Source organism: Apostichopus japonicus, chromosome 2 (assembly GCF_037975245.1).
Source record: "Apostichopus japonicus isolate 1M-3 chromosome 2, ASM3797524v1, whole genome shotgun sequence".
Taxonomy (NCBI): domain Eukaryota; kingdom Metazoa; phylum Echinodermata; class Holothuroidea; order Aspidochirotida; family Stichopodidae; genus Apostichopus; species Apostichopus japonicus.
The window spans coordinates 11,763,388-11,783,943 of NC_092562.1; the positions used below are offsets into that span (position 1 = coordinate 11,763,388).

Sequence of the window (20,556 nt, forward strand, 5' to 3'; positions counted from 1 at the left end):
GTACTGATGAATGTGTGCTATCTTCAGTTGATTTAGTTGTTGAGGTTGTGATAAATGTATCATATCATCAATTTCTAAAGACTGATTTTAATAGAAGCTCCTGCTCAGACCAAAAGAGTCAGCTACAAATCAATAACTGCTATATGGTTCATGAGCTTTGCTTGATAATGTTTATAAAATGTTTATCCTACTGTATCATGCTGTATGGCTGTTCTCCAAATCTCTCACAGGTATCTGTTTAACTGAATGTGTTGCTGATTATTAAATATAAGTCACCAAATATTCTTAATGTAGCTACTTTTTATGATAGTGTACAGAATTTATTTCAGCTTTCTTGGTAGTTAAACTGTTTTTCCATCCTCAGTGGACAATATACCACCTGTGGTCAGCTGCATCAATGATATTACACGAGAGATACCGCTTAATAGCTTTGGTGTTGCGGTAGACTTTACAGAGCCAACAGCTACAGACAATTCAGGAACAGCATCAGTTCTGTCAGCTACACGAAGACCCGGACAGTTCTTTCAGACAGGAACAACAACAGTGACTTACATCTTTGCAGATCCAAGTGGGAACACAGCTGATTGTGTTTTTGATATCATAGTAGTGGAGGGTAACTTAACCTGTGCTTGTTTGTCAGTAATAATATTACAAAGTGTAACACATGTGTATTCATTTCAATTTGTGGTTAGTAAAGTTTGATGACTGTAATTATAATAGACAGAAAAGTGTTGACTACATTCAAGTATTTGATCAACAGTAAAGTAGTAGTGTGAGAGCTGTTTTCATTGATAGTTGAATATAAGTCATGGCAGTACAAACTGTACATATCAGTTAGCAACTGCAAATATCAATTGATTCTATGCATAGCTTAAAGTTGTGACAATTGATATGAGTAAGCTGATACATCTTTCTTTTAAATACCATTGTGTTTTATTTTGAAGCAGTTCATAATCCTTTTACATTTCTGTATAGTTTCACCAGATGAACTATATTCTGAGCTTTTGGGGTGATCAAAACACTTCTTTCTGTCAGAATTTATTGGGATACACCTAGAAAATATTGATGTTTAGCATTGGTATGCTATGAAATCTAGGTTTGCTATGAAAACAGATAATTGCTGAGAATCATAATTTCAGCACTTTGACATGATTTGCTCAATATCTCAGTAATACAATCATAATTTGTGACTGTTTCTTACTTCAGGACCTGGCATTATCCATTCAAAGAAAAAGTATTAATGTTGAAAATTTTAAATGAATTTTAATATTACCAGCAAGTTCCATTAGCTTTTAGACTCTTCGTTTCATTTTTTCAGTTGATGATACACCACCTGATGTAACCTGCATTCAAGACATCACAAGAATAGTGACAATTGACAGCACTGGTATCACTGTGTTTTGGACAGAGCCAACAGCTGCTGATAACTCAGGAGTTGTTTCTCTTCAGTCTAGAAGTCATGCACCTGGAGACTTTTTCAGCCAAGGAACAACACAAGTGACATACATCTTTGTTGACCCAAGTGGAAATAATGCTTTTTGCATTTTTACTGTCACAGTGGCTACAGGTATGTGTACAATCATGTAATTGCTAAAGATTTAAAGCTGTTGGCAGAGAAAACACCTATATGATAAATGGCAAGATCACTGTGATGTGAGTAACATTACACTGATAACTCAACTTGAACTCTAAACAAGACATCATCAGTCTCCAAAAGAATATTTTGTCTTTCCATATTTTAGAGGACAACGTCCCCCCAGTTGTGAGCTGTATTCCAGATGTGGCTGACACTACACCATTAGGAACAGGAGGAAGACTTGTCTTCTTTACTGAGCCAACAGCAACTGATGACTCTGGAGTTGTTTCACTTCAGCAAAGAACCCACGGTCCAGGAACCTTCTTTAGTTCAGGAGTCACACAAGTAACTTATATCTTTGTTGATCCTGCTGGAAACACAGCTGAATGCACATTCAGGGTCAATGTCACTGAAAGTAAGTCTTTTTATATACAATTAAGTTCAAAGCTAAGCCTTATTGCTCCGCAATACAAATCACACTCAATGATTGTGTTGCTGATCGATATAGTAGATGGTAAGGATTTTGAACAAAACATCATAAGAGTTTGTCTGAAGTAGTTTTACAGCATGCAAACTTTGTAATTTCTCGATCAGCCATATCTAAGTTGATGTGAAGGTTCATATATATTGTATGTTTAGTTTAAACTGTAATTAAGTTGACAATTTCCTTGCTCTTTCAAAGTCAATTTGCAGCAAATTCTTGATGTAATAAATAGCGCTCTGTGTAAATATATGCTCTTAACAAATGTATTTGTTTCAATGTTGAGTTGCCAATTTGATTAAACATTTCAACTTTTTAATCTTCAGTTGACGAAGTACCACCAGTGATAGCTTGTGTAGGACTAGATGTATCAGGGACCATACCTCTTAATGGATTTGGCACCGCGGTCCAATTCCGTGAACCTACTGCTACTGATAACTCTGGGACTGCAAATGTCCAATCGAGGACTCATACTCCTGGACAATTCTTCCAGAGTGGAACCACACAAGTAACATATGTGTTTATAGATCCATCAGGAAATACAGCCGAATGTTCATTTAACATCATCATTACTGAAGGTATGTCATAGCTTTGTTGTCTTTGCTCTATGTAATGAATACAACTGTCACCTTTATCCAGTTTGTCCTACTAACTTTGAACTGAATTTATGCTATGGTTTCAAGCAAGGATAGACATGTGACATTGAACAACCTGTCTACTGAAGGTCAGCATTCAAGGAGATTTAAGAATAATGGTTACTTGATCAAAAGTGCCAAAGATGAATATTTTATGCATTAAGTTATATAAATACAGATGCCCTATTGTGTATACTTCCTGAAAGATAACTATGGAGCATATAACACTGTTGATTACAACATATATTCTTCTGTAACTTTTAGAAATACAGATGCCCTATCGTGTAAACTTCCTGAAAGATAACTATGGAGCATATAACACTGTTAATTACAACATATATTCTTCTGTAACTTTTAGAATATTAATAACATGGGCATTATTGAGATATGCAGTGTGGAGGGAAATATCTTTTGTCATTACAGTTCCATTTATGTAGAATAAATCACCTCTTGAAATCAAGTTGGCCATAGGTATCAGTACTTTTATGAAGAAACAGATTACTTATTTAGTGGCTTAGGCTTTTGATGACATTTCTTAATTTCTTTGATAGTGTTTCTTTGTGTGTGTGTGCGTGTATGTCTGTCTGGGTGTCTATATATTGGTTACAATTTCTTTGTGCTTTGAGTGCTCTGCAGTGTAAATATGTGGGCAATATAAACCATTTTTTTTATATTATTATTGTTATCTAGAAAAAGAATTCCTTAATTGTTTGTGATGCAAACCATAGTACAGCTACAACTAGTACTGATGAATGTGTGCTATCTTCAGTTGATTTAGTTGTTGAGGTTGTGATAAATGTATCATATCATCAATTTCTAAAGACTGATTTTAATAGAAGCTCCTGCTCAGACCAAAAGAGTCAGCTACAAATCAATAACTGCTATATGGTTCATGAGCTTTGCTTGATAATGTTTATAAAATGTTTATCCTACTGTATCATGCTGTATGGCTGTTCTCCAAATCTCTCACAGGTATCTGTTTAACTGAATGTGTTGCTGATTATTAAATATAAGTCACCAAATATTCTTAATGTAGCTACTTTTTATGATAGTGTACAGAATTTATTTCAGCTTTCTTGGTAGTTAAACTGTTTTTCCATCCTCAGTGGACAATATACCACCTGTGGTCAGCTGCATCAATGATATTACACGAGAGATACCGCTTAATAGCTTTGGTGTTGCGGTAGACTTTACAGAGCCAACAGCTACAGACAATTCAGGAACAGCATCAGTTCTGTCAGCTACACGAAGACCCGGACAGTTCTTTCAGACAGGAACAACAACAGTGACTTACATCTTTGCAGATCCAAGTGGGAACACAGCTGATTGTGTTTTTGATATCATAGTAGTGGAGGGTAACTTAACCTGTGCTTGTTTGTCAGTAATAATATTACAAAGTGTAACACATGTGTATTCATTTCAATTTGTGGTTAGTAAAGTTTGATGACTGTAATTATAATAGACAGAAAAGTGTTGACTACATTCAAGTATTTGATCAACAGTAAAGTAGTAGTGTGAGAGCTGTTTTCATTGATAGTTGAATATAAGTCATGGCAGTACAAACTGTACATATCAGTTAGCAACTGCAAATATCAATTGATTCTATGCATAGCTTAAAGTTGTGACAATTGATATGAGTAAGCTGATACATCTTTCTTTTAAATACCATTGTGTTTTATTTTGAAGCAGTTCATAATCCTTTTACATTTCTGTATAGTTTCACCAGATGAACTATATTCTGAGCTTTTGGGGTGATCAAAACACTTCTTTCTGTCAGAATTTATTGGGATACACCTAGAAAATATTGATGTTTAGCATTGGTATGCTATGAAATCTAGGTTTGCTATGAAAACAGATAATTGCTGAGAATCATAATTTCAGCACTTTGACATGATTTGCTCAATATCTCAGTAATACAATCATAATTTGTGACTGTTTCTTACTTCAGGACCTGGCATTATCCATTCAAAGAAAAAGTATTAATGTTGAAAATTTTAAATGAATTTTAATATTACCAGCAAGTTCCATTAGCTTTTAGACTCTTCGTTTCATTTTTTCAGTTGATGATACACCACCTGATGTAACCTGCATTCAAGACATCACAAGAATAGTGACAATTGACAGCACTGGTATCACTGTGTTTTGGACAGAGCCAACAGCTGCTGATAACTCAGGAGTTGTTTCTCTTCAGTCTAGAAGTCATGCACCTGGAGACTTTTTCAGCCAAGGAACAACACAAGTGACATACATCTTTGTTGACCCAAGTGGAAATAATGCTTTTTGCATTTTTACTGTCACAGTGGCTACAGGTATGTGTACAATCATGTAATTGCTAAAGATTTAAAGCTGTTGGCAGAGAAAACACCTATATGATAAATGGCAAGATCACTGTGATGTGAGTAACATTACACTGATAACTCAACTTGAACTCTAAACAAGACATCATCAGTCTCCAAAAGAATATTTTGTCTTTCCATATTTTAGAGGACAACGTCCCCCCAGTTGTGAGCTGTATTCCAGATGTGGCTGACACTACACCATTAGGAACAGGAGGAAGACTTGTCTTCTTTACTGAGCCAACAGCAACTGATGACTCTGGAGTTGTTTCACTTCAGCAAAGAACCCACGGTCCAGGAACCTTCTTTAGTTCAGGAGTCACACAAGTAACTTATATCTTTGTTGATCCTGCTGGAAACACAGCTGAATGCACATTCAGGGTCAATGTCACTGAAAGTAAGTCTTTTTATATACAATTAAGTTCAAAGCTAAGCCTTATTGCTCCGCAATACAAATCACACTCAATGATTGTGTTGCTGATCGATATAGTAGATGGTAAGGATTTTGAACAAAACATCATAAGAGTTTGTCTGAAGTAGTTTTACAGCATGCAAACTTTGTAATTTCTCGATCAGCCAAATCTAAGTTGATGTGAAGGTTCATATATATTGTATGTTTAGTTTAAACTGTAATTAAGTTGACAATTTCCTTGCTCTTTCAAAGTCAATTTGCAGCAAATTCTTGATGTAATAAATAGCGCTCTGTGTAAATATATGCTCTTAACAAATGTATTTGTTTCAATGTTGAGTTGCCAATTTGATTAAACATTTCAACTTTTTAATCTTCAGTTGACGAAGTACCACCAGTGATAGCTTGTGTAGGACTAGATGTATCAGGGACCATACCTCTTAATGGATTTGGCACCGCGGTCCAATTCCGTGAACCTACTGCTACTGATAACTCTGGGACTGCAAATGTCCAATCGAGGACTCATACTCCTGGACAATTCTTCCAGAGTGGAACCACACAAGTAACATATGTGTTTATAGATCCATCAGGAAATACAGCCGAATGTTCATTTAACATCATCATTACTGAAGGTATGTCATAGCTTTGTTGTCTTTGCTCTATGTAATGAATACAACTGTCACCTTTATCCAGTTTGTCCTACTAACTTTGAACTGAATTTATGCTATGGTTTCAAGCAAGGATAGACATGTGACATTGAACAACCTGTCTACTGAAGGTCAGCATTCAAGGAGATTTAAGAATAATGGTTACTTGATCAAAAGTGCCAAAGATGAATATTTTATGCATTAAGTTATATAAATACAGATGCCCTATCGTGTATACTTCCTGAAAGATAACTATGGAGCATATAACACTGTTGATTACAACATATATTCTTCTGTAACTTTTAGAAATACAGATGCCCTATCGTGTAAACTTCCTGAAAGATAACTATGGAGCATATAACACTGTTAATTACAACATATATTCTTCTGTAACTTTTAGAATATTAATAACATGGGCATTATTGAGATATGCAGTGTGGAGGGAAATATCTTTTGTCATTACAGTTCCATTTATGTAGAATAAATATGTAGAAGAAATAACCAATATATAGACACCCAGAAAGACACACGCACACACACAAAGAAACACTATCAAAGAAATTAAGAAATGTCATCTAAAGCCTTAGCCACTAAATAAGTAATCTGTATCTTCTTAAAAGTACTGATACGTATGGCCAACTTGATTTCAAGAGGTGATTCATTCTACATAAATGGAACTGTAATGACAAAAGCTATTTCCCTCCACACTGCATATCTCAGTAACACAAGTAACTTATACCTTTGTTGATTCTGCTAGAAACACAGCTGATATACATTCAGGGTCATTGTCACTGAAAGTAAGTCTTTTTTATATACAAATAAGTTCAAAGCTAAGCCTTATTGCCCCGCAATACAAATCACACTCAATGATTGTGTTGCTGATCGATATAGTAGATGGAAAGGATTTTGAACAAAACATCATAAGAGTTTGTCTGAAGTAGTTTTACAGCATGCAAACTTTGTAATTTCTCGATCAGCCAAATCTAAGTTGATGTGAAAGTTTATATATATTGTATGTTTAGTTTAAACTGTAATTAAGTTGACAATTTCCTTGCTCTTTCAAAGTCAATTTGCAGCAAATTCTTGATGTAATAAATAGCGCTCTGTGTAAATATATGCTCTTAACAAATGTATTTGTTTCAATGTTGAGTTGCCAATTTGATTAAACATTTCAACTTTTTAATCTTCAGTTGACGAAGTACCACCAGTGATAGCTTGTGTAGGACTAGATGTATCAGGGACCATACCTCTTAATGGATTTGGCACCACGGTCCAATTCCGTGAACCTACTGCTACTGATAACTCTGGAACTGCAAATGTCCAATCAAGGACTCATGCTCCTGGACAATTCTTCCAGAGTGGAACCACACAAGTAACATATGTGTTTATAGATCCATCAGGAAATACAGCCGAATGTTCATTTAACATCATCATTACTGAAGGTATGTCATAGCTTTGTTGTCTTTGCTCTATGTAATGAATACAACTGTCACCTTTATCCAGTTTGTCCTACTAACTTTGAACTGAATTTATGCTATGGTTTCAAGCAAGGATAGACATGTGACATTGAACAACCTGTCTACTGAAGGTCAGCATTCAAGGAGATTTAAGAATAATGGTTACTTGATCAAAAGTGCCAAAGATGAATATTTTATGCATTAAGTTATATAAATACAGATGCCCTATCGTGTATACTTCCTGAAAGATAACTATGGAGCATATAACACTGTTGATTACAACATATATTCTTCTGTAACTTTTAGAAATACAGATGCCCTATCGTGTAAACTTCCTGAAAGATAACTATGGAGCATATAACACTGTTAATTACAACATATATTCTTCTGTAACTTTTAGAATATTAATAACATGGGCATTATTGAGATATGCAGTGTGGAGGGAAATATCTTTTGTCATTACAGTTCCATTTATGTAGAATAAATCACCTCTTGAAATCAAGTTGGCCATAGGTATCAGTACTTTTATGAAGAAACAGATTACTTATTTAGTGGCTTAGGCTTTTGATGACATTTCTTAATTTCTTTGATAGTGTTTCTTTGTGTGTGTGTGCGTGTATGTCTGTCTGGGTGTCTATATATTGGTTACAATTTCTTTGTGCTTTGAGTGCTCTGCAGTGTAAATATGTGGGCAATATAAACCATTTTTTTTATATTATTATTGTTATCTAGAAAAAGAATTCCTTAATTGTTTGTGATGCAAACCATAGTACAGCTACAACTAGTACTGATGAATGTGTGCTATCTTCAGTTGATTTAGTTGTTGAGGTTGTGATAAATGTATCATATCATCAATTTCTAAAGACTGATTTTAATAGAAGCTCCTGCTCAGACCAAAAGAGTCAGCTACAAATCAATAACTGCTATATGGTTCATGAGCTTTGCTTGATAATGTTTATAAAATGTTTATCCTACTGTATCATGCTGTATGGCTGTTCTCCAAATCTCTCACAGCCCTTACCTAACACGAATATATTCGATAAGTATTCGATAAGTATTCAAAGATTTCCTTAGTATTCAGAAAATCTACCATATAACACACAGTACAAAATAAGTATTCGAATACTAATACGAATAACTATAAGCCTTCGTCAGAGCCGAATTATGTAAATGAGTTAAGTATTCGAATACCTGTTAGGTATTCGAATAGCTATTCGAATAGCTATTCGAATAGCTATTCGAATAGGTATTCGAGTAGCTTTTGGAATAGCTATTTGAATACTTAGCTCATTTACATATAAGTATTCGCTCATTTAAATAATTCAGCTCTGACGAATACTTATAGTTATTCGAATACTTATTCGCTAGTATTCGAATACTTATTCGCTAGTATTCGAATACTTGTATGCTAATTAGTTATGTTATGAAGGCTTAACAGGTTTCTGAATACTTACTTGAATACTTATTGAATACTTGTATGCTAATTAGTTCCAAGTAAGGAGAGTTAGGAATTTGGCCAGCTTGTTGTCCTAGCTTCTTGATTAAATCTGCTATTAAAAGTTGAATAACATTCACAAGGAATAAATATCTATTTGAAATGGAGTATTAAGCACAGAATACTAAAACAGTAGGTCTTATGAATATGATTGATGAAATTTTGGAAACGCTTCAGCTATTAAATCCTCCATGGTATATTTCAAATATTTTTGCGCTGTTCAAAGTGTAAGGGTGTTAGCCACTGAAAAAAATGTTTGTTCTTGATCAGAGAACTCTGGGTTTGGTTGGAAGACCAAACACAGGGCAGATACATCAAAACTGGAAAACTCAACCGGATTGGATCAAAAGAATAATAATTATGAATAACAAACAATATTCAGCTGATCTGCCAAAGAATTAAATAAAATAACTTACAGTCGTGAGGTCACACAAAAATGTTAAAGTAAATACACTTAATTTAAAAGTCTGTTCTGGTGAGTTGGCCTGCTGGTGACATCAAGTATGCTATGACATCATATCTTCCACGACATCAGATATTCTACAACATCAGAAATAGTTAAAAACAATAAATGGTATTAAGAATGTCCGATTCCATTAAAGTATTATCCTTCAATTTATAGGCAATGGTGTCGCAGGGTATCCTTCAGTACAATAATGTCAATATCCTCTGTAGTAAAATAATGTCCTTTATAAGAAATGGTGTCCCGGAATATACTTTATTGTAAAATAATATCCTTTATAATAAAATAGTGTCCCAGACTGTCAGTTGAATATCACAACTTCCATAAAATGATAAGGACTACAGTAACTTGAACTATGTAAATTAAGGTTTAAAACAAACTATCCAGCCATTAAAACTATCTTTCTCTTCTTTTGCAACTGCCTTGCTCAGATACTTATAGCCAACTGCCTAACTCCTTATACCCCTCACAAAACTCCCTTTGTTACTAAAATATACACACACAGACCCCATTTCCTATGAGAGCTAATTTCCAGGAAGAACAAGATAGTTGCCTAGCAACCTAGAAGAGGTAGAAGTGTAGAGGTTTTAATCCACAAGACAACATACAAATATACTGTACAAATGTATAGCCCCTCTGTTCAGTGCACAATGCACCTAATAAACAAGTAAAACTATGGTACAAAACAAAACTTTATGTAAGAGCTGACCGTCTTACAAAAGGAAATAAGTATTCGAATAGGCATTCAATGAAATAGGTGTTCGAATACTTATTGGAATAGCTATATTTAGCATTCTCTAAGCATTCGAAGGAAAGACGTATTCGAATACCTATTGGAATAGTTATTTTAAGTATTCAATTAGTTATTCTAAAGTCTGAATGCTTAAATTTTTGAAATACCAACTATATAGCTATTCGAATACTTAGCGAATACTTAGCGAATACTTAATAGTTATTCGTGTTGGGTAAGGGAGGTATCTGTTTAACTGAATGTGTTGCTGATTATTAAATATAAGTCACCAAATATTCTTAATGTAGCTACTTTTTATGATAGTGTACAGAATTTATTTCAGCTTTCTTGGTAGTTAAACTGTTTTTCCATCCTCAGTGGACAATATACCACCTGTGGTCAGCTGCATCAATGATATTACACGAGAGATACCGCTTAATAGCTTTGGTGTTGCGGTAGACTTTACAGAGCCAACAGCTACAGACAATTCAGGAACAGCATCAGTTCTGTCAGCTACACGAAGACCCGGACAGTTCTTTCAGACAGGAACAACAACAGTGACTTACATCTTTGCAGATCCAAGTGGGAACACAGCTGATTGTGTTTTTGATATCATAGTAGTGGAGGGTAACTTAACCTGTGCTTGTTTGTCAGTAATAATATTACAAAGTGTAACACATGTGTATTCATTTCAATTTGTGGTTAGTAAAGTTTGATGACTGTAATTATAATAGACAGAAAAGTGTTGACTACATTCAAGTATTTGATCAACAGTAAAGTAGTAGTGTGAGAGCTGTTTTCATTGATAGTTGACTATAAGTCATGGCAGTACAAACTGTACATATCAGTTAGCAACTGCAAATATCAATTGATTCTATGCATAGCTTAAAGTTGTGACAATGGATATGAGTAAGCTGATACATCTTTCTTTTAAATACCATTGTGTTTTATTTTGAAGCAGTTCATAATCCTTTTACATTTCTGTATAGTTTCACCAGATGAACTATATTCTGAGCATTTGGGGTGATCAAAACACTTCTTTCTGCCAGAATTTATTGGGATACACCTAGAAAATATTGATGTTTAGCATTGGTATGCTATGAAATCTAGGTTTGCTATGAAAACAGATAATTGCTGAGAATCATAATTTCAGCACTTTGACATGATTTGCTCAATATCTCAGTAATACAATCATAATTTGTGACTGTTTCTTACTTCAGGACCTGGCATTATCCATTCAAAGAAAAAGTATTAATGTTGAAAATTTTAAATGAATTTTAATATTACCAGCAAGTTCCATTAGCTTTTAGACTCTTCGTTTCATTTTTTCAGTTGATGATACACCACCTGATGTAACCTGCATTCAAGACATCACAAGAATAGTGACAATTGACAGCACTGGTATCACTGTGTTTTGGACAGAGCCAACAGCTGCTGATAACTCAGGAGTTGTTTCTCTTCAGTCTAGAAGTCATGCACCTGGAGACTTTTTCAGCCAAGGAACAACACAAGTGACATACATCTTTGTTGACCCAAGTGGAAATAATGCTTTTTGCATTTTTACTGTCACAGTGACTACAGGTATGTGTACAATCGTGTAATTGCTAAAGATTTAAAGCTGTTGGCAGAGAAAACACCTATATGATAAATGGCAAGATCACTGTGATGTGAGTAACATTACACTGATAACTCAACTTGAACTCTAAACAAGACATCATCAGTCTCCAAAAGAATATTTTGTCTTTCCATATTTTAGAGGACAACGTCCCCCCAGTTGTGAGCTGTATTCCAGATGTGGCTGACACTACACCATTAGGAACAGGAGGAAGACTTGTCTTCTTTACTGAGCCAACAGCAACTGATGACTCTGGAGTTGTTTCACTTCAGCAAAGAACCCACGGTCCAGGAACCTTCTATAGTTCAGGAGTAACACAAGTAACTTATATCTTTGTTGATCCTGCTGGAAACACAGCTGAATGCACATTCAGGGTCAATGTCACTGAAAGTAAGTCTTTTTATATACAATTAAGTTCATAGCTAAGCCTTATTGCTCCGCAATACAAATCACACTCAATGATTGTGTTGCTGATCGATATAGTAGATGGAAAGGATTTTGAACAAAACATCATAAGAGTTTGTCTGAAGTAGTTTTACAGCATGCAAACTTTGTCATTTCTATATCAACCAAATCTAAGTTGATGTGAAGGTGTATATATATATTGTATGTTTAGTTTAAACTGTAATTAAGTTGACAATTTCCTTGCTCTTTCAAAGTCAATTTGCAGCAAATTCTTGATGTAATAAATAGCGCTCTGTGTGAATATATGCTCTTAACAAATGTAGTTTCAATGTTGAGTTGCCAATTTGATTAAACATTTCAACTTTTTAATCTTCAGTTGACGAAGTACCACCAGTGATAGCTTGTGTAGGACTAGATGTATCAGGGACCATACCTCTTAATGGATTTGGCACCACGGTCCAATTCCGTGAACCTACTGCTACTGATAACTCTGGGACTGCAAATGTCCAATCAAGGACTCATGCTCCTGGACAATTCTTCCAGAGTGGAACCACACAAGTAACATATGTGTTTATAGATCCATCAGGAAATACAGCCGAATGTTCATTTAACATCATCATTACTGAAGGTATGTCATAGCTTTGTCGTCTTTGCTCTGTGTAATGAATACAACTGTCACCTTTTTCCAGTTTGTCCTACTAACTTTGAGCTAGATCTATGCTATGGTTTCAAGCAAGGATAGACATGTGACATTTAACAACCTGTCTACTGAAGGTCAGCATTCAAGGAGATTTAAGAATAATGGTTACTTGATCAAAAGTGCCAAAGATGAATATTTTATGCATTAAGTTATATAAATACAGATGCCCTATCGTGTATACTTCCTGAAAGATAACTATGGAGCATATAACACTGTTGATTACAACATATATTCTTCTGTAACTTTTAGAAATACAGATGCCCTATCGTGTAAACTTCCTGAAAGATAACTATGGAGCATATAACACTGTTAATTACAACATATATTCTTCTGTAACTTTTAGAATATTAATAACATGGGCATTATTGAGATATGCAGTGTGGAGGGAAATATCTTTTGTCATTACAGTTCCATTTATGTAGAATAAATCACCTCTTGAAATCAAGTTGGCCATAGGTATCAGTACTTTTATGAAGAAACAGATTACTTATTTAGTGGCTTAGGCTTTTGATGACATTTCTTAATTTCTTTGATAGTGTTTCTTTGTGTGTGTGTGCGTGTATGTCTGTCTGGGTGTCTATATATTGGTTACAATTTCTTTGTGCTTTGAGTGCTCTGCAGTGTAAATATGTGGGCAATATAAACCTTTTTTTTATATTATTATTGTTATCTAGAAAAAGAATTCCTTAATTGTTTGTGATGCAAACCATAGTACAGCTACAACTAGTACTGATGAATGTGTGCTATCTTCAGTTGATTTAGTTGTTGAGGTTGTGATAAATGTATCATATCATCAATTTCTAAAGACTGATTTTAATAGAAGCTCCTGCTCAGACCAAAAGAGTCAGCTACAAATCAGTAACTGCTATATGGTTCATGAGCTTTGCTTGATAATGTTTATAAAATGTTTATCCTACTGTATCATGCTGTATGGCTGTTCTCCAAATCTCTCACAGGTATCTGTTTAACTGAATGTGTTGCTGATTATTAAATATAAGTCACCAAATATTCTTAATGTAGCTACTTTTTATGATAGTGTACAGAATTTATTTCAGCTTTCTTGGTAGTTAAACTGTTTTTCCATCCTCAGTGGACAATATACCACCTGTGGTCAGCTGCATCAATGATATTACACGAGAGATACCGCTTAATAGCTTTGGTGTTGCGGTAGACTTTACAGAGCCAACAGCTACAGACAATTCAGGAACAGCATCAGTTCTGTCAGCTACACGAAGACCCGGACAGTTCTTTCAGACAGGAACAACAACAGTGACTTACATCTTTGCAGATCCAAGTGGGAACACAGCTGATTGTGTTTTTGATATCATAGTAGTGGAGGGTAACTTAACCTGTGCTTGTTTGTCAGTAATAATATTACAAAGTGTAACACATGTGTATTCATTTCAATTTGTGGTTAGTAAAGTTTGATGACTGTAATTATAATAGACAGAAAAGTGTTGACTACATTCAAGTATTTGATCAACAGTAAAGTAGTAGTGTGAGAGCTGTTTTCATTGATAGTTGACTATAAGTCATGGGAGTACAAACTGTACATATCAGTTAGCAACTGCAAATATCAATTGATTCTATGCATAGCTTAAAGTTGTGACAATGGATATGAGTAAGCTGATACATCTTTCTTTTAAATACCATTGTGTTTTATTTTGAAGCAGTTCATAATCCTTTTACATTTCTGTATAGTTTCACCAGATGAACTATATTCTGAGCATTTGGGGTGATCAAAACACTTCTTTCTGCCAGAATTTATTGGGATACACCTAGAAAATATTGATGTTTAGCATTGGTATGCTATGAAATCTAGGTTTGCTATGAAAACAGATAATTGCTGAGAATCATAATTTCAGCACTTTGACATGATTTGCTCAATATCTCAGTAATACAATCATAATTTGTGACTGTTTCTTACTTCAGGACCTGGCATTATCCATTCAAAGAAAAAGTATTAATGTTGAAAATTTTAAATGAATTTTAATATTACCAGCAAGTTCCATTAGCTTTTAGACTCTTCGTTTCATTTTTTCAGTTGATGATACACCACCTGATGTAACCTGCATTCAAGACATCACAAGAATAGTGACAATTGACAGCACTGGTATCACTGTGTTTTGGACAGAGCCAACAGCTGCTGATAACTCAGGAGTTGTTTCTCTTCAGTCTAGAAGTCATGCACCTGGAGACCTTTTCAGCCAAGGAACAACACAAGTGACATACATCTTTGTTGACCCAAGTGGAAATAATGCTTTTTGCATTTTTACTGTCACAGTGACTACAGGTATGTGTACAATCATGTAATTGCTAAAGATTTAAAGCTGTTGGCAGAGAAAACACCTATATGATAAATGGCAAGATCACTGTGATGTGAGTAACATTACACTGATAACTCAACTTGAACTCTAAACAAGACATCATCAGTCTCCAAAAGAATATTTTGTCTTTCCATATTTTAGAGGACAACGTCCCCCCAGTTGTGAGCTGTATTCCAGATGTGGCTGACACTACACCATTAGGAACAGGAGGAAGACTTGTCTTCTTTACTGAGCCAACAGCAACTGATGACTCTGGAGTTGTTTCACTTCAGCAAAGAACCCACGGTCCAGGAACCTTCTTTATTTCAGGAGTCACACAAATAACTTATATCTTTGTTGATCCTGCTGGAAACACAGCTGAATGCACATTCAGGGTCAATGTCACTGAAAGTAAGTCTTTTTATATACAATTAAGTTCAAAGCTAAGCCTTATTGCTCCGCAATACAAATCACACTCAATGATTGTGTTGCTGATCGATATAGTAGATGGAAAGGATTTTGAACAAAACATCATAAGAGTTTGTCTGAAGTAGTTTTACAGCATGCAAACTTTGTAATTTCTCGATCAGCCAAATCTAAGTTGATGTGAAGGTTCATATATATTGTATGTTTAGTTTAAACTGTAATTAAGTTGACAATTTCCTTGCTCTTTCAAAGTCAATTTGCAGCAAATTCTTGATGTAATAAATAGCGCTCTGTGTAAATATATGCTCTTAACAAATGTATTTGTTTCAATGTTGAGTTGCCAATTTGATTAAACATTTCAACTTTTTAATCTTCAGTTGACGAAGTACCACCAGTGATAGCTTGTGTAGGACTAGATGTATCAGGGACCATACCTCTTAATGGATTTGGCACCGCGGTCCAATTCCGTGAACCTACTGCTACTGATAACTCTGGGACTGCAAATGTCCAATCGAGGACTCATACTCCTGGACAATTCTTCCAGAGTGGAACCACACAAGTAACATATGTGTTTATAGATCCATCAGGAAATACAGCCGAATGTTCATTTAACATCATCATTACTGAAGGTATGTCATAGCTTTGTTGTCTTTGCTCTATGTAATGAATACAACTGTCACCTTTATCCAGTTTGTCCTACTAACTTTGAACTGAATTTATGCTATGGTTTCAAGCAAGGATAGACATGTGACATTGAACAACCTGTCTACTGAAGGTCAGCATTCAAGGAGATTTAAGAATAATGGTTACTTAATCAAAAGTGCCAAAGATGAATATTTTATGCATTAAGTTATATAAATACAGATGCCCTATCGTGTATACTTCCTGAAAGATAACTATGGAGCATATAACACTGTTGATTACAACATATATTCTTCTGTAACTTTTAGAAATACAGATGCCCTATCATGTAAACTTCCTGAAAGATAACTATGGAGCATATAACACTGTTAATTACAACATATATTCTTCTGTAACTTTTAGAATATTAATAACATGGGCATTATTGAGATATGCAGTGTGGAGGGAAATATCTTTTGTCATTACAGTTCCATTTATGTAGAATAAATCACCTCTTGAAATCAAGTTGGCCATAGGTATCAGTACTTTTATGAAGAAACAGATTACTTATTTAGTGGCTTAGGCTTTTGATGACATTTCTTAATTTCTTTGATAGTGTTTCTTTGTGTGTGTGTGCGTGTATGTCTGTCTGGGTGTCTATATATTGGTTACAATTTCTTTGTGCTTTGAGTGCTCTGCAGTGTAAATATGTGGGCAATATAAACCTTTTTTTTTTATTATTATTGTTATCTAGAAAAAGAATTCCTTAATTGTTTGTGATGCAAACCATAGTACAGCTACAACTAGTACTGATGAATGTGTGCTATCTTCAGTTGATTTAGTTGTTGAGGTTGTGATAAATGTATCATATCATCAATTTCTAAAGACTGATTTTAATAGAAGCTCCTGCTCAGACCAAAAGAGTCAGCTACAAATCAATAACTGCTATATGGTTCATGAGCTTTGCTTGATAATGTTTATAAAATGTGTATCCTACTGTATCATGCTGTATGGCTGTTCTCCAAATCTCTCACAGGTATCTGTTTAACTGAATGTGTTGCTGATTATTAAATATAAGTCACCAAATATTCTTAATGTAGCTACTTTTTATGATAGTGTACAGAATTTATTTCAGCTTTCTTGGTAGTTAAACTGTTTTTCCATCCTCAGTGGACAATATACCACCTGTGGTCAGCTGCATCAATGATATTACACGAGAGATACCGCTTAATAGCTTTGGTGTTGCGGTAGACTTTACAGAGCCAACAGCTACAGACAATTCAGGAACAGCATCAGTTCTGTCAGCTACACGAAGACCCGGACAGTTCTTTCAGACAGGAACAACAACAGTGACTTACATCTTTGCAGATCCAAGTGGGAACACAGCTGATTGTGTTTTTGATATCATAGTAGTGGAGGGTAACTTAACCTGTGCTTGTTTGTCAGTAATAATATTACAAAGTGTAACACATGTGTATTCATTTCAATTTGTGGTTAGTAAAGTTTGATGACTGTAATTATAATAGACAGAAAAGTGTTGACTACATTCAAGTATTTGATCAACAGTAAAGTAGTAGTGTGAGAGCTGTTTTCATTGATAGTTGAATATAAGTCATGGCAGTACAAACTGTACATATCAGTTAGCAACTGCAAATATCAATTGATTCTATGCATAGCTTAAAGTTGTGACAATTGATATGAGTAAGCTGATACATCTTTCTTTTAAATACCATTGTGTTTTATTTTGAAGCAGTTCATAATCCTTTTACATTTCTGTATAGTTTCACCAGATGAACTATATTCTGAGCTTTTGGGGTGATCAAAACACTTCTTTCTGTCAGAATTTATTGGGATACACCTAGAAAATATTGATGTTTAGCATTGGTATGCTATGAAATCTAGGTTTGCTATGAAAACAGATAATTGCTGAGAATCATAATTTCAGCACTTTGACATGATTTGCTCAATATCTCAGTAATACAATCATAATTTGTGACTGTTTCTTACTTCAGGACCTGGCATTATCCATTCAAAGAAAAAGTATTAATGTTGAAAATTTTAAATGAATTTTAATATTACCAGCAAGTTCCATTAGCTTTTAGACTCTTCGTTTCATTTTTTCAGTTGATGATACACCACCTGATGTAACCTGCATTCAAGACATCACAAGAATAGTGACAATTGACAGCACTGGTATCACTGTGTTTTGGACAGAGCCAACAGCTGCTGATAACTCAGGAGTTGTTTCTCTTCAGTCTAGAAGTCATGCACCTGGAGACTTTTTCAGCCAAGGAACAACACAAGTGACATACATCTTTGTTGACCCAAGTGGAAATAATGCTTTTTGCATTTTTACTGTCACAGTGACTACAGGTATGTGTACAATCATGTAATTGCTAAAGATTTAAAGCTGTTGGCAGAGAAAACACCTATATGATAAATGGCGGCAAGATCACTGTGATGTGAGTAACATTACACTGATAACTCAACTTGAACTCTAAACAAGACATCATCAGTCTCCAAAAGAATATTTTGTCTTTCCATATTTTAGAGGACAATGTCCCCCCAGTTGTGAGCTGTATTCCAGATGTGGCTGACACTACACCATTAGGAACAGGAGGAAGACTTGTCTTCTTTACTGAGCCAACAGCAACTGATGACTCTGGAGTTGTTTCACTTCAGCAAAGAACCCACGGTCCAGGAACCTTCTTTAGTTCAGGAGTCACACAAGTAACTTATATCTTTGTTGATCCTGCTGGAAACACAGCTGAATGCACATTCAGGGTCAATGTCATTGAAAGTAAGTCTTTTTATATACAATTAAGTTCAAAGCTAAGCCTTATTGCTCCGCAATACAAATCACACTCAATGATTGTGTTGCTGATCGATATAGTAGATGGAAAGGATTTTGAACAAAACATCATAAGAGTTTGTCTGAAGTAGTTTTACAGCATGCAAACTTTGTAATTTCTCGATCAGCCAAATCTAAGTTGATGTGAAGGTTTATATATATTGTATGTTTAGTTTAAACTGTAATTAAGTTGACAATTTCCTTGCTCTTTCAAAGTCAATTTGCAGCAAATTCTTGATGTAATAAATAGCGCTCTGTGTAAATATATGCTCTTAACAAATGTAGTTTCAATGTTGAGTTGCCAATTTGATTAAACATTTCAACTTTTTAATCTTCAGTTGACGAAGTACCACCAGTGATAGCTTGTGTAGGACTAGATGTATCAGGGACCATACCTCTTAATGGATTTGGCACCGCGGTCCAATTCCGTGAACCTACTGCTACTGATAACTCTGGGACTGCAAATGTCCAATCGAGGACTCATACTCCTGGACAATTCTTCCAGAGTGGAACCACACAAGTAACATATGTGTTTATAGATCCATCAGGAAATACAGCCGAATGTTCATTTAACATCATCATTACTGAAGGTATGTCATAGCTTTGTTGTCTTTGCTCTATGTAATGAATACAACTGTCACCTTTATCCAGTTTGTCCTACTAACTTTGAACTGAATTTATGCTATGGTTTCAAGCAAGGATAGACATGTGACATTGAACAACCTGTCTACTGAAGGTCAGCATTCAAGGAGATTTAAGAATAATGGTTACTTGATCAAAAGTGCCAAAGATGAATATTTTATGCATTAAGTTATATAAATACAGATGCCCTATCGTGTATACTTCCTGAAAGATAACTATGGAGCATATAACACTGTTGATTACAACATATATTCTTCTGTAACTTTTAGAAATACAGATGCCCTATCGTGTAAACTTCCTGAAAGATAACTATGGAGCATATAACACTGTTAATTACAACATATATTCTTCTGTAACTTTTAGAATATTAATAACATGGGCATTATTGAGATATGCAGTGTGGAGGGAAATATCTTTTGTCATTACAGTTCCATTTATGTAGAATAAATCACCTCTTGAAATCAAGTTGGCCATAGGTATTAGTACTTTTATGAAGAAACAGATTACTTATTTAGTGGCTTAGGCTTTTGATGACATTTCTTAATTTCTTTGATAGTGTTTCTTTGTGTGTGTGTGCGTGTATGTCTGTCTGGGTGTCTATATATTGGTTACAATTTCTTTGTGCTTTGAGTGCTCTGCAGTGTAAATATGTGGGCAATATAAACCTTTTTTTTTTATTATTATTGTTATCTAGAAAAAGAATTCCTTAATTGTTTGTGATGCAAACCATAGTACAGCTACAACTAGTACTGATGAATGTG

General features: G+C 34.7%; 1 protein-coding gene across 17 annotated transcripts in view; it reads left to right on the forward strand.

Moving 5' to 3' along the window:
- Window positions 1–20,556, forward strand: part of LOC139978086 (uncharacterized) — a 58,148-nt gene that overhangs the window by 5,923 nt on the left and 31,669 nt on the right. For 9 of the 17 annotated variants that reach the window (XM_071988046.1, XM_071988047.1, XM_071988052.1 and 6 more), the window contains exons 7-27: window positions 365–613; window positions 1,319–1,567; window positions 1,743–1,991; window positions 2,384–2,635; window positions 3,799–4,047; window positions 4,753–5,001; window positions 5,177–5,425; window positions 5,818–6,069; window positions 7,275–7,526; window positions 10,608–10,856; window positions 11,562–11,810; window positions 11,986–12,234; window positions 12,626–12,877; window positions 14,040–14,288; window positions 14,994–15,242; window positions 15,418–15,666; window positions 16,059–16,310; window positions 17,473–17,721; window positions 18,427–18,675; window positions 18,854–19,102; window positions 19,492–19,743. In XM_071988046.1, coding sequence (XP_071844147.1) covers window positions 365–613; window positions 1,319–1,567; window positions 1,743–1,991; window positions 2,384–2,635; window positions 3,799–4,047; window positions 4,753–5,001; window positions 5,177–5,425; window positions 5,818–6,069; window positions 7,275–7,526; window positions 10,608–10,856; window positions 11,562–11,810; window positions 11,986–12,234; window positions 12,626–12,877; window positions 14,040–14,288; window positions 14,994–15,242; window positions 15,418–15,666; window positions 16,059–16,310; window positions 17,473–17,721; window positions 18,427–18,675; window positions 18,854–19,102; window positions 19,492–19,743 — 5,247 coding nt within the window. The remainder of the gene's footprint in view (window positions 1–364; window positions 614–1,318; window positions 1,568–1,742; window positions 1,992–2,383; window positions 2,636–3,798; window positions 4,048–4,752; window positions 5,002–5,176; window positions 5,426–5,817; window positions 6,070–7,274; window positions 7,527–10,607; window positions 10,857–11,561; window positions 11,811–11,985; window positions 12,235–12,625; window positions 12,878–14,039; window positions 14,289–14,993; window positions 15,243–15,417; window positions 15,667–16,058; window positions 16,311–17,472; window positions 17,722–18,426; window positions 18,676–18,853; window positions 19,103–19,491; window positions 19,744–20,556) is intronic. The other 8 variants (XM_071988053.1, XM_071988069.1, XM_071988079.1 and 5 more) reach the window with 8 other exon arrangements.